This window comes from Taurulus bubalis, assembly GCF_910589615.1.
Source record: "Taurulus bubalis genome assembly, chromosome: 12".
NCBI classification, from domain to species: Eukaryota; Metazoa; Chordata; class Actinopteri; order Perciformes; family Cottidae; genus Taurulus; species Taurulus bubalis.
In genome coordinates this window covers 11,234,735-11,249,344 of record NC_136600.1, presented here as the reverse complement: position 1 = coordinate 11,249,344, position 14,610 = coordinate 11,234,735, and the positions used below count along the sequence as shown (strand labels likewise).

General features: G+C 46.6%; 1 protein-coding gene across 2 annotated transcripts in view; it reads right to left on the bottom strand.

Annotated features, from left to right (window-relative positions):
- satb1b (SATB homeobox 1b) overlaps positions 1 to 14,610 on the bottom strand; it is a gene marked incomplete at both ends in the record, with an annotated part of 43,833 nt that overhangs the window by 22,191 nt on the left and 7,032 nt on the right. Inside the window, 5 exons of one of the 2 annotated variants that reach the window (XM_079227841.1) lie at positions 201 to 413; positions 2,532 to 3,055; positions 6,019 to 6,096; positions 7,120 to 7,231; positions 13,658 to 13,706. In XM_079227841.1, the coding sequence (XP_079083967.1) occupies positions 201 to 413; positions 2,532 to 3,055; positions 6,019 to 6,096; positions 7,120 to 7,231; positions 13,658 to 13,706 (976 nt within the window). Of the gene's footprint in view, positions 1 to 200; positions 414 to 2,531; positions 3,056 to 6,018; positions 6,097 to 7,119; positions 7,232 to 13,582; positions 13,707 to 14,610 lie in introns of both variants that reach the window. The other variant, XM_079227842.1, reaches the window with a different exon arrangement.

Here is a 14,610-nt window from a genome sequence, read left to right as displayed (position 1 = left end):
AAACTTTTGTATCGAAAAATATTTCCAGTTCTTCTCTCCATGATTGTTCTCTTTTAGAAAGTGAATAAAATAAGGTATGATTACTTGAGGTGCACAGCAGATGCATAACACTTGAAACCAAGCCATCAATCAAATCCAGAAATAAAGTATACATCTGCCTTCACCCCCTTGACTTTAAATTAAAATACAATCTCTGGTACCTGTACAGGTCGGATTGGCGGGGTGCTGATGAGCGGCGGAGCGCCCATCGCCGAGGCTGCCGTCAGGCTGCGCTCCCTCTCATCCTGGTAGATGCGGTCGCGCTCAGCCTCTGGCAGCTGCAGGAAGTTCTGCATAGCGCGCAAGTTGACCAGCAGCGACTGGGAAGCCGTTTTAGGGTCCTCCTCCTTGCGTAGGATCTCGGACAGCAGGCCCTGCGCGGCGGGGAAGGAGGGAGGGAGAAGCCAATGAGACAGTGACAGGAAAAAAAGGGAAGGGAAAAGAAAGACAGAAGCTCCGAGAGAGGAGAAACAGTTGGGTGGAAGGGGGGTCAAGCAAGGAGAATAATCCCATTAGAGGATTCTTAAACAGTAAAGGAGAGCCATGAGTGCAAATGGAGACTCTAATGACAATGGAGATGACACTCTTATATCCACTTTAACTGTAAACTCAGACTGCCTTGTAGGGACTCTATTCTTAGTCTCTCCTTCCCTCACACCTTCCCTACGGTTCCTCCCTACCTTCCATCGTCGTTGTAAAATCCCGTCGACCTTGTGACTCTCTACAGAGCTTTTGTCTCGAAATACAAAAGTACATAATTCTGTTCTGTTGGTTCGCAGCACTTCATCGATCATTGCAACGTATTGTTGTGGCCTCCAACACTTTGCTTGCGTGCAATTTTGCAGATCTTGGACACGTTCTCGGAGCCGCGTGCTGCTTCAGACGAGAGCCGCAGCTACTCGGCTGAGATGTGAAAGTCTTGTGCGGCGAGCAATCAGTGTGTCCTCTGTTTACTTTTCAATAGCGCTCAATTCCATCATTATGAGTCGGCGATGACTCCATTATCAGAGACGCGTGATTGGGCCTTTTCATCAGCTCTTGGCCACACACTGAGCAAACCATCGCTCCGCTTCTCTCTCCATCAATAGGTGTGATTTGGTAATAAAACAAGGTGATGGGGAAAACATGCTCACGCTTTTATATTTTTTCTTTTTTTTTTTTCAAGCTTGCAAGTCCTTTTGGGGAACGATCAGAGCTGCAAACATGTGTTGTGATTCAGACTATTCAACTGTGTGTTTCATGTTTAGAAAGGTGGGTCTGTGGTATCCTAGACAGGTATGAACAGATACTCGCATGAAATATGAGTCAGAGTGACGTTTTTATGGCGCAGGCGACTTTATTTACACAAGCTTTCGGGTGAAGTTGTGTTTGATCCGTGTGCGTCTGCGTGTCTGCATTCTTTAGTGGGTGCATGCTTATCATTCTTTCATGCCACCATCAACCCCTTTCTGTCTGTCTTTTTGGTCAATTAGTTTCCTCAACTCTTCCCCCTTCGTCTCCTCTGATCCACCTCCGCAACACCCCCCTTCATGTCACCACTCGACACCCCTCCCTCCTTTTATTAACACAGATTCGCGAGAAAAAAAACACGGGCCTAATAAATAATCCTCCAAAGGCAAACTCTCCAACGGCACATCAGACTAATTCCTCATATCAGCCACGGATAAGACTCTGTTTGTGTGGGAGCTCGCATGAAAACTGTCTGACTCAACTATATAGCGTGCGCGCGCACACACACACACTTATTTGGGGTTGCTGTACGTTCTAATTCTGATAGATGCTAATCAGTTGATCTTTTCTTTTTCTTTCACAGCGACTTCAAAGCAAATGGAGTTGTGATGAGGTTTGTTCACCTCCCTCCACCCCGAATGTAGTGCAGACGGTACGTCTTAAGACATAATCGCTGCCTTCTGTGTGTGTGTGTGTGTGTGTATGAGTAAGGCCTCTGACTAGGAAGTGAAACCACATATTTTGGCAGGGAGAGAATGCACGCCATGACCGAACAGGGGTCTTTCACATCATGGCAGGCTGCCAGCTGCCTTAAGCAGGGTGAGAATTATGAATGAGATTTGAACTGTGGATATTAAACAAGTCAAACAGTAGGCCGTTCTTAGTATTTCTTAGCAAAGAAAAAAGTAGAACAAATTAAATAGTTTTGTAACTTTCTTGATGTGACGTATTTCCTCATCAAACAGGTTATTGGTGTGGACTCTTACGACAGTGAGGGATGCACTTCACATGTTTTTGTGCTGTGCATGTTTGTGCTTTGGTGACATTTTTGGATGGACTTTTTCGCATTCAAATTGTTTTGCTCCAAACTGACAGACTGGGGCAAGAAATTAAATTAAAAGCATTATTACAATTATCATCATCATCATTATTATTTTAGCAGAAAGATATACAAGGATTCGGACTGAATTAGAAACTTTTACTCCTGCCAATAACTTCAGTAACGTCAAAGACGTCACGGTGAACTGTACTCCGCTCCTCACCTGGGTTCTGTTGAAGGCCACGCGGGCGAAGACGGCCTGTGAGATGCCGGCCCGCTTCAGCTCGTCCCTCACCCACTGGTAAATCTCCATGGAAACCTCGGTGTTTGAGGACACCTGTGGCTCCATGGGCTTGTTGTGGGAGTTGCGGTTGACCGGTGGGTGGTTGAGGTACTGCTGCGACAGGGACTGCTGCGCCAGCAGCCGGTTCACCGCGTACTGCTGGTTGAGGATCTGCGCCATCACAAGCTGCTGGTTGACCAGCTGGGGGCTGATGGGCGTGGACACCATGCCCGGGTGGTGCATGCCGGGCAGCTGGGGCTGTCGGCCACCAGTCTGGCCGCCGTGTGGCGGCGGGGCGTGAGGCAGCGGGGGCACCGGCGAGGAGGGAGTCTGCTCTGCCGTGCTGCCGGGGATGGGCTGCTGCTGCTGGGAGAAGCCCAGGTGGTTGTGGTTGTGATTGTGGTTGTGGTTGTGGCTGTGATTAGAGCCGGGTGGAGACAGGTCGGACAGGCCGTCCATGTCTGCTGGAGGAGAAAAAACGAACGAAGAGAGGGTCGAAAGGGGAGGGCAGAAGAGACAGAGAGACAGGAGAAGACAAAAAATCAGTTTCAAAATCTTCGTGGAGGATTGGAGAAAGTGCCGGTGGCTACCAAAAGGTTAAACCTTAATCTAAAAAAAATCCTCGGCTTAATGTCACCAGAGCTATAATCTCTAATCAGTGAACCAGATCTGCTCCGCATCAGATCAAACTGTAACCTCAAGTGAATCTTAGCCTGTCAGCTAACATTTACTTTCAGAACTTATGGAAAGGAAAACATTTTTGCAGTCAGCACCCAAAACCACTAACAGATGTATACAGAGGTTTAGTGTCTTATTCTGAACCAGCGTCCTTCTCAGGCCTCTACCTCGCTGACTGGTCGTGACACAGCTGATCAAAAGATGGAGACGCAGATAAAAGAGCCTCATTGTGTTTGACCTGTGTCTTCCACAAGCCATGCCTTCGAAATTAACTTCAGAACATCTGTGGCCTCATCATGTGAATAAAAATAAAATTCTTGGAGAGACAGTGGAGTGAGTGTAAGTGTAGGTGCAGGATAAATATGTGTGTGTGTGTGTGTGTGTGTGTGTGTGTGTGTGTGTGTGTGTGTGTGTGTGTGTGTGTGTGTGTGTGTGTGTGTGTGTGTGTGTGTGTGTGAGAATCTGATTTTCTCAAAAGAGAGATTCTTAATTCTCAAATAGGGAACACATGCTAGCCAATATAGGAATTTGAGCGGAGGACGGTCCGAACATAAATGCAGGGAGCAGGGAGCGGTGAAGGAGCACATGGGAGTGTGCAACCATGTCTGAGCGAACACAAAAAATCAGGACTTGAACTGTCTGTATAACCCAAAAAATAATAATCTCCGTGGCGTCATTTAATGGCGTTTTTGAGATTTTTGAGGCATCTCTTGCTTTGGGTGTCTTTAAGTCCATAATGGCTGCTCGGGAACATTTGAAGGCAGGTTTAAATGATGTGCTTACAGGATGAAAACAATGATTTAACATTCAAAGTGTTACCCACAGCGACGTGAATGAGCATTTGGAGCAGCTGAAATGTTTTTAGGTTTCCGCCTCTCTTTAAGGAATTCGCATATGGTGAGGCTTTCTGCGTGTGCGCCGCGCTGACTGACTGAGTGAGGGGGCAGCGTTTAAGAATTCATACGATGGCAACATTAACACCTTAGAAGTGTGCCGCGGCCTTCAAATCCCACAGAAAAGCGTCGTATGAGATTGTGAAAAGCGTAAATTGCTGTTATGGGGAAGAGGAGGCGGTGGGGTGGGGGGAGTCTTCAACAAGCTGAATTTTTCCGCAGATGAAAGATTAAGTGCATGGATGTTTTCCAAAAATACCCACAATAATCGTGTGTTTTGCGCTGCCTGTTTCTTAACTGTCAGCAAGCACAAAACACCCGGCCAAGACGGGTCTATTGAGCGTTTGTCGAAAACAAATGATGTTGGTGGGGGGAAGAAAAAAATAAAACAAAACAAAAAAAAAAAAAAAAATCTTGGTAATAATCACATCTCTTCCCATAATCCCTGGCATTCCCTGGCTCTGATGGTATGGCGTTTCTATTCACTCATATGTGAATGTGTGTGTGTGTGTGCATATGCTCCCTCGCACGGACTGCTGGGGGGCATGCTCACAAACACACAAGCACACAGGCACACGGAGAGGCATTTCCATGCAAATTGAAAAGAGAAGGGGGTGACAGAAGAGCATGGCAGGCCCTGGGAGAAAAAGGCTGCCACAGAAGCGGGAGTCCTCGTGTGGAATCCTGCCACAAAAGAGCCCCGGATTAAACACACAATGGGAATGGGATGTGGGCTGAGGGAGGGGGGGGGGGAGCGAGGGGTGTGTGTGTGTGAGAGAAGGGAGAGAGAGAGGGAGACATACAGAGTGACCCAACTCCCTCTCTTTCCCCTGCGCCGGCGTTGCCACCTCAAAAGAAGACACGCCGCATTCGCTGGCGGCCGGGTTAACACCACTTCAGCTGGCAGAGCGGCGGGGTGGCGTGCCAGTACCTGCGACCAGGTACTTATTCCCCTTGACTTGCGGCTCAAACGGCTCGCTCAAAAAAAAAGAAGAAGAAAAACTGCATCGCGGTGAAGTAAATGCAGAGTCACATTTGACGCCACTTGCCAAGGCACAAAGGGATGACCGTGCCACTCTCTCTCTTTTCCAGCCCCCTCAAACTTGGCATTTCCCCAGCTCTTTCTCTTCCTGCCGCTTCGTGACCATGCACAGCAGACAGCAGCCTGTCATGAATATTGAGGTCGAGGGGGGCGGGGGTGGTGGGGGGTTTGCCACGGCCGTGTGGTGGGCACCTGAGGCTTGTGTGCCAAGGTTTTTTGTGAGTTTGTGTGAATACATCTTGAGATGTTAGCGCATGCTCCTGTGCGTCGTATACATCGGTGGATTTGTTCTCGTCAGGACTTGATGTCCCCGGAGGGAGCGACACGAAGAAGGAAAAAACACAGTTTCTGCTTCTCTAAAGCCAAAAGGAATCAGCCTTTAATTGTATTCCAGTTGAAAAGAGACATTACGTGCAGGGTGTGACCATGATGTTGGTTGAAAGGATGAAGAATTGTTTTCGTTTGAGCAAACGATGTAAATACGGGATTTTTCCTTTCGCTGGGATTTTTAAGTGATATGTGTTTAGATTTAGATTTTAATTGAGATTGAGTTAAGGCAAGAAGACAGTCAGTAAGATTAGGTATTAAGGAAGGAATGTAGCTCGTCATAAGTTTTTCAAATCAGTGTGTGTGTGTGTGTGTGTGTGTTTATGTACTTTCTTCAGGAACCACTGCCGTGTGGCGGCTGATGTTATGGTCTCTCCAAGCAATTAATTCATGTCAATGTAATGTCCTCCACAGTGTGTGTGTGTGTGTGTGTGTGTGTGTGTGTGTGTGTGTGTGTGTGTGTGTGTGTGTGTGTGTTGCGACATACCTAGTGCATTGGCACGCGGGCTCTCACGGAGGACACACGTCCCCAGGTAGCCCTCCAGCTGGGACGGTTGGCGCATGCCTGCACAGCCGGATGGTGGAGCACACACACAAACACACACAAACACAGACACACACGTTGTGAGAACAGAAACACAAGGTGAAGGCTTCCTACTGTACTTCTCTCCCACTCCAGCTGAGCAGAAATATGACATTTAAAAACACCAGCATCACCGAGGAGAATAAAACCACATAGAGAACAATTGTGACGGAGGAACGTGTAGGAGTATGCGAGAGAGTACAGCAAGTCCTGGAGTAAGTAATGTTTCTCGGCATATGCTGCCACTTTAACAGAAGAAAAATAAAGAAGAAAAAAACATCAGATAAGATATGATCACAACACGCTATTTGCATGGAGGCTGTGAAAACATTTTGATACAATATCTCATCTGTCATCGCGGCAAGCAGTGGCGCACTGGCAAAGAAAAAAAAGAGAAGATGGTTCAACAGATTGTTAAAGCTAATATCTCAACATTACACTGCCTTGTGAGCCTCGCCACCACAGTGGCGTTCTGCTTAATTCAAAAGACGTAACACAAAAATAAAGCAGAATTCTATCTGCAGCTGGGGTGTAACTAGCATCACATAACCTCATTTCCTGGTAGGTCAAAAGGGGAATTTTATTTGTGGGTGATAATATAAAGCATGCGTTGTCGCAGGGTTGATAAGAAAATCTAATTGAATTTCAGACTAGGCGGTGGCCGGCTGAAGTCATTGCTGCCTTTTAGTAGTGAGGGAAACACAAAAATTAAATAGTCAGAGGCCTCAATTTGGCTTTCGCGTTGCTGTTAGTTAAAGCAATAAATGGATAAATCAGAGATAACGCTGTGTTCGACTGCAAAACTGCGGAGTAATCTTGAGTTATTAGATAACAAGATAAAAATGTATTTCTGCTTCACGCAACAGTAGGAAGACAAAGGGACGGTTGGTTAGGGAACATATTGTAATGACGATTGGTGTGAATTGGTGTGTGTGTGTGTGTGTGTGTGTGTGCAAAGAGACAAAAGTGTGAGCGCCATACTTTGCGCCCCTCCGTTTTGCTTACCCATCATATCTTTTGTCTTCTTGAAATGTTTATACCAGCGCCCAAATTCCTGACACTTCGCCGCCGACACATTTGCATAGTAAGTGCTGTTCACAATGGAGGAAATCATACTCTGAAAGAGAGAGATTGATTGAGAGGGAGAGAGAACGAGAGAGAGACTTTAGATTCTCATTGTGGAGAATGCAGACATAATATTAAAGCTTGTGAAACATGCAGTAACACTGTAGCTTGTCAAAACAAATAAAAGATAGGGACACAGTAACAAAAAAAACAGCACTATAAAAAAAAATAGAAAAAGCCAACTGAAAAGTATCAGACATGCAGTAATTTTGGATCTCGTCCTCTAAAAGGTGAAACAAATTAAATCAAGCAATATTTTATCTGTTCTTCCTTATCAAATGCCGTTGAGTTTGTCTGAACACTTTTCTTTTTATTTCGGAGCTGGTAAATTATGAGGTCAGCCGAGTTCCGAGTCTTTTGACATCAAGAGCAGTCGGACATGAAATATATTTACCTTCAAAAAAGCGAAAGAAAAGAAGCAGCTTATTGAATATCAGCATCTGGGGAGTCGGGCGATGTAAACAGATAAACCTCTTTCATTTTATTTCCCTCTGTATTTATACAATCTGTTTAAGACAATGACTTCAAGCGGATCGAGGGCCGCGTCTCCCCGTTCACATTCGATTCTCTGCCCTCTCTACATTCCCTTCAACCGCCCTCCGTCGCCTCGGAAAAAAACACAAAAAAACAAAAGAGCCGATATTTTTCTTTCCCTTCCACTTTCATTAAAATGAATGTTTTAACACCTTGCCGGCCTCCGGGCGAATAGCGTGGATGGTGTGCGGGAGAAAATGTTTTTGATTGTTATAAATATTCAAAAGAACCAAACCATCTGTTTTCAAATTACAGGTATGCCATCTTTATCATTTTCTATAATATATGCGCTTGGAGGATGGCGAGGGGGGGGGACCTTCTGGCAGAGCAGCACGGAGGTGCGAGCACAATGAACGGGGAAGCGGATGATTCTGGTTCACAAAAGGAGGGCGAAGGGTGGCAGCTGTGCCTTGAGAGAGGTCGACCGAACTCTGACCTCCTGAACTCTGTCATAGCTGCGATCAAACTATAGAAGAATCGATTGCAATTTTTCTTGGCCACCACCTATCCTAAAAAAGAATTACAACTGTCCGAACTCAATGTAAACTGTATTTCAATGCTCTGATTAAAAAAAGTTTGAATTTAATATAAGCTGCTTAGAGCTAGCACTAGGAAGTTAAACTGGTTCTATATTGCTGTGAAAACATCTCCTACAATTAACGGTATTTATTCAAGGTTTTCGCCCAAAAACAAAATGTACGAAGATTACATTTGAACACATCCTGCCAGCGTTATCATTTTAATTTCGCTCAATACTCATTATTACTGAATAGAGCTTTAACGCGTCATATTTAAGGCCAATGCAACCTCCAATAACGTTAGCCGTTAGCTCCGTGCTACTAGCAGAACACTGTGAAATATACGCTATCGGCAGCAACAACAGAAAAATCCTAAATATGAGACTGATCGGCTGATCAGCTGAAAGCCGAAATGAAACCAGGATGTCCAACCAGGATCCATCGCAAAACTTAAAACGTGTCACGAAATGCTTTCAAAGGGGACCGTGTTGGACGTGTTTCCTTTGTCAAACTGCTTGAGGTTGAGCTGAACTGTTTCAACCAGCTTCATGTGATACCTTGCCCGAACTAACAGTTACCGGACAGACGTTAGCGGTCAACAACACCGCACAAGAGTCGATACGGGTTCGATAAGACCTGGACTGTGCTGGATGCCAAGTCTTAGCTGTAATTGGATTAAAATACGGCCGAAAGGAAATAAAGGCTGTTGAGGAAGAGTACTTCTTTACAGTCACGAAGGACACCACAAACTTCCGCCGTGTACCTCCTGGAGACCGGGCCGAGCACCAGCGGTCGCACTTTGTCACGCCCGCTCAGCAGTTGGGGTGGGAATTTGCCCAAACCGTGCTGTGGTGCATCATGCCGTCATAAACGGGAGGGTTAAGAGGTCTGCATTTGGACTTGCATGGTGCAACAAAGCAGCCTTTAATAGATCTACTGAAAAGACTTCATTCAACGAGAAGCACTGATAGAGTTCAGGTTAGGGTGAGGAAGTCAGAATTGCCCTTTTTTAATGGGTCATACATTTATGCATGAAGCAGCTCCTTTCTTTTGGATTTATTATTGGCATCAGAAAATAACAACTGCAATCTTCTATGGTCTTAAAAATGATAATCCCTGTTCATTCATTATGATCAGCGTAAATCAGTGTAAATAAGAAGGAATGGTTTTGTTCATGATTTACTGGGCTTGGGAAAAAAATTATAAATTGGGAGAGCAGCAAACCACATTTTCCAGTTCAACCTGGGTCTGGTAGCCAACTCCCAGGCCGAAGATCCATTGGGAAAAAACAACAACATTTATTTAAAGTAAGAAGAGTTCCCCTTTAAGTCGGCGGGATAATGAACCCCTCTCCTCCAGCCTGCCATGTTTTATTTACAGTATATCTGGGCTAAGGCGGCTCCAGGCAACAAAACGAGAGACCTGCAGAAGAGGTGTGCCTTTCTCTCTCTCTCTCTCTCTCTCTCTGCCCATCTCTCTCGCTCCCTCTTTCTCCGCCATCTTTGACACAGATGTTCTAATAAACGCTCCTCATTAATCAGCCCTCTCCCTCAATACATCACTCTACCTCTCACAGGGGGCCCGGCATTTGTGTGTACGAAACAATACACACACACACACAACACACACACACACACCTATTCTCTCTCTCTCTCTCTCTCTCCACTGCTCTGTCACACACACATGCATACGCACTAAGTGAAATCAAGCAGATAACCAGAGCCTCTGCCGTCACTGCGGTGCCAGCAGGAGGGCTGTGCTAGGGCTTGTCAACAGGTAGCATGGCTCAGTGTGTGTGCGTGTGTGTGTGTTTGTGTGTGTGCATGAGCATGTGTGTGGACCCTTTAAGTGATAGCCATCTGCAGCACAGAGAGCTTATCAGCAAGACCAGGAAGTGGCACTGGGCTAATATCGGTCCCTAACATCTACTCCACTCCCCATCATGGGAGACAGGAAGAGAGAGAAAGAGAGAGAGAGAGGTGTGTGTGTGTGTGTGTGTGTGTGTGTGTGTGTGTGTGTGTAAGAGAATAGCGGTGCAGCAGGCAGGTACTGTAGGCACCCAGCTGCCAGCGTTAGAGTGTGGTGCACACACTGGCAAAGGCAAACACACAAAGTACAACCCCTGCAGACAAACACACACGGCACGGTTACACAAATGCATACCAGCAGAGCAACACGCGCGCACATACACGATTAAATACACACACACACACACACACACACACACACACACACACACACACACACACATTCCAACTTAGCCTGATGTCTTGAATCAGCTGGGGGAAAGCGCATCCCATTTGCAACACTGCGCCTCGTCTCTCGCCAACATCTCACAGCTCAATTATGGCACATATTCACCTCGACTGGGATGACCCCCCCCCCCCCCTCTCTCCCTTCAATCTAACACACACACACACACACACACACACACACACACACACACACACACACTGGCAACCAGGTTGCCCCTATGGCTGCCGAGGTGGTGAAGGCCCACTAAGATGGCATTTTGATGACTATTTGCTGCTACGCAACGCAGCAGCTGGTGCATCAGGGGCCGCCCAGTGAGAGCGAGCAGGGGGTGGCAAAGAAGAGGTGGTGGCAATGGGAATGGGGGGTGAGGTGGTGGTGGTAGGATGGGGGGGTGGAATCTCGTTTGTTGCCATAGTTTCTGTGAACACGGGCAAGGGGGTTGCTAAGCTTGGTAGCAACCTCGGAGTAGAATAATACGCTCGATTGGCTGATGGAGGAAGTTTAAATCAGGCGATGCATCTCTGCGGGAGTCGTGACGTTCGCAGGTCGGAGTCAGTTCTCCTGACGGAGCCGCAACGAGCGTTTCCTCAAGGAGTTTCCTCATGCCATTTGAAGCCCAAGCACACAAAGCGTGACTTGCCCCTGCTACAAAAGAGTCAGACTAAACGTGTTCGACAGGACCCTGTACAAAAGCGGCGCTTCACCAAATCCCCCTAGCCCCGCCCGCCGCCGCCGCCGCCCTCCCCTCCCCGCGTTAGGTGGGCTAATTCTCTTTCACTCACTTGCCGCGATTCCCTCATCTGTTGACCTCCCTTTTCGGTCTGGGATTACGTAGAAGAAAATCAAGGAAACACTAATCCTTAAAAAGTGCCAATCTCCTGCTCCCTCCTGCAACGCCCCTTTTCCTCCTCCCACTCATTTCACTTTTCTTCTCTTTTTTTTTGGTCAAGTCAGAAAGCTCAGAGGGCGGGCCAAATGCACCCCTGGCTTCTCGGCTTCTCGTCAGACTACATGGCGACCATCCGTGGTCACAGAGCAGGGAGTCCTGTATCGGGGCGTCCCCTCAATCGTGACAACCGGTCCACTAAACCAGTTGGGTTGAGAGAGGAGCAAGCCGCCGCTCTGTAGGGCGCAGCAGGCCACATGAAGCCCCCACAGAGTAACAGATGTCAAACACCATCATGGCAGCCATGTTTGAACAAGGCAGACTCGTGTACATCATGACCGTGCGGCAACACTGCCAGTTCCTCTCTCTATCACTTCAAACTACTACTAAAAAACGGATTAGTATTTTTAAAATCAGCTGCCTTAAAAACAAGAAATGGCAATAAAATAAGGCAATAAAATAATGTCCAGGCAAAATGCAAGAAATTTTAAAGAAGAATTAAAAGTCAAGGCTGAGATACGGCTCATGAAGAAATGTCATTTATATGTGGACTCTACAGGAAGCACTGAGCGTTCACACTGCACTGAGAAACAATCTGCCAGCACTGAAATCTGGTTTCCCATTTTACGCATTCTTTTTATTCTGGTTTACCAGCAGCGATGCACAACAGTGAGAAACTACATCACACTGCAAATGGAGACAAAATGACGTGGTAATGGTTTTACAGTGACCAAAGCTACAACCTCTGCATGACAGTAAATGTGGGGAAATGTAATGCCATTTAGATCTGAACTTAGGAACCAAATTGTCCGTTAAATAACACACAAGGCCGGAAAAAAACAGATTCCGTTTCGCTAAATATTTCCAGGACCTTCTTTCATCCTCGCTGGAAAGCTACAAGAAGAAGCTTCAGTTTAATTTGAGACGTGTGCGTAGTGTGAGGAAGGCCGTGTGCGTCTGTGTGTGAGATCCTCAGCGCTTGCACGCTCTCCTCTGAGCCGTCTTCACATATGGACCGTAAACAGGGTGATTACCAGACCGGGCTGGGCTCCGCCTGAACGCCACCCAGGGACTCTTTACATCATCAGCGCACTGCTCATGCCCGGCTAAACACACAAACACACACGCTGAGAGCAGCCACTCACACGCACACACGCACACACACACGCAGCGCAAATGAGGGTCTCCAGGTGACCATACGGTGGCCTGGGAGGAGAGCTGGCTTCATTCTGAAGGCACCTACGCACGCGCTCGAATCTAAACACACACACACACACACACACACACACACACACAGATAAAACACAAATAATACTTTTGCATACGCGTCCCGTACGTGGATGTGCGTTTCACAAACATACTCCGGCGAATACACATGTAAGCGAGCGCGTCTCCTCGCACTGCGAGAGAGACACACACACACACACACACACACACACACACACACACACACACACACATTGTGGCCCTTGTGAGAGATATACTGCCGTTTCATTCCATTCACTCCAGAGCTGCCGCCATGATATACTGACTGCATTGCCTGTTAATACAATATCTGCGCTAGTGCTTTCTATACAACCTCCCGGCACACACACACACACACACACACACACACACACACACACACACACACACACACACACACACACACACACACACACACACAAAAACACAGAATACAAGACCTGACATGTGGACGTGCATACAGTATGTCCAGCCTGAAATGTTGAGAATTAACTAAATGGGGGGAGGGAGGAACAAAAAAGAACAGAAACAATCCAGATCGTTCTGGGTTTGGGCCAATGTTTATATAACAATAACCATACGTTCAACAACACCTCTGCTTTTTGGCTGCAGTTGCATACGTGCGTGCGCGCGCGTGTGTGTGTGTGTGTGTCGGGGGCGGTAAAAGAAACAAAAAAAAAAATCATGCGGCAAACAAATGACAATAAGCCATTGATTTGGATTTTCTATACCAATTCTCTTTCCGAATTGATCAAACTCAGGGCATTTGATAAGCACAGGATAAAAGACAGTGGTGATGGAGATAGGGGTGTTTGTTTGTGTATGGTAGCAGGGGGTTGGGGTTGGGCGTTAATCTTTTTTTATTATTATTATTTTTTTAAATAAGCAGACTGGGCTTCAGCACCTGTGATAAGGGACATTCTTTAGCCAGAGAGCTCTGATTCATGTCTTTGAGTAACTCCTTGAGGGCGTTTCTTACTGTAGAGTGGCTCCATTGCTCGGGCGGCAGGTCCTCCAGCTTAGGACAACTGTGGAGAGAGAGAGAGAGGGAGACATGCAGGGGTGGAGGGGGGCAGGGTAAGATAAGGGGGGAGGAAAAGGGGAAGAGGGGGGGTGTAGAGGGAGAGAGGGAGAAAGGGGTGAGCATGAGAAACAATTCAGATGGAGAAGAGACAAAGATAGAAAGGAGAGCCAGCAGCCCCGATGCTATCTTAAAGCGAAATGATAAAATACAAAAGGCCACAAATTCAGCAACCCAATATCAAAACGATTTTATCTTCATTGTGACGGCTGGGCGTTCCCTGATGTATGGAGCAAACGGGCAATAACACCAATCTTCGAATCGGGGAATACATTTGACCCGAACAACAACTACTGCACCGCGCGTCTGAGAGGCAACTTAAGGGGAAGTTGTCCCGCAGCATCCTGCAACACTTCCTCGTCCAACATCACTGGAGGCCAGACTAATTTCTGGTTTGATTACATAATTACACAATGTGTAAAAAACATGAAGTGTGGATTATTTTCACTGTTGATTAATAGTTTTGTCCTTGTCAGAAAACAGAGAATAAAGATTGTCACATGTTACCCATAATGAGCCCATAATGACGTCTTAACATTGCTTGTTGTCTTGTTGTGTTAAAACATCAACGAGATGTAAATGAGAGAAAAGCAGCGAAATCCCTAATTCAGCCATTAACGGTTAATGAAAATCATTGATTCATACACGTTCAACTAATGCCAGCACTACTCAAGTGTCCGACTCAAGAACTGGCAATTAACTTTGCCCAAAACCGAGGTTTAAAACCCGCCTAATATCTATTGATGAAATGGCAAAATGACTGGAACAATCGGACGGGCCGATCGGTAGAGACGAAGAGAGGAGACCAGAGAGAACAAGAGCTGAACACACAGGCTCTTTTTTTCTTCTTC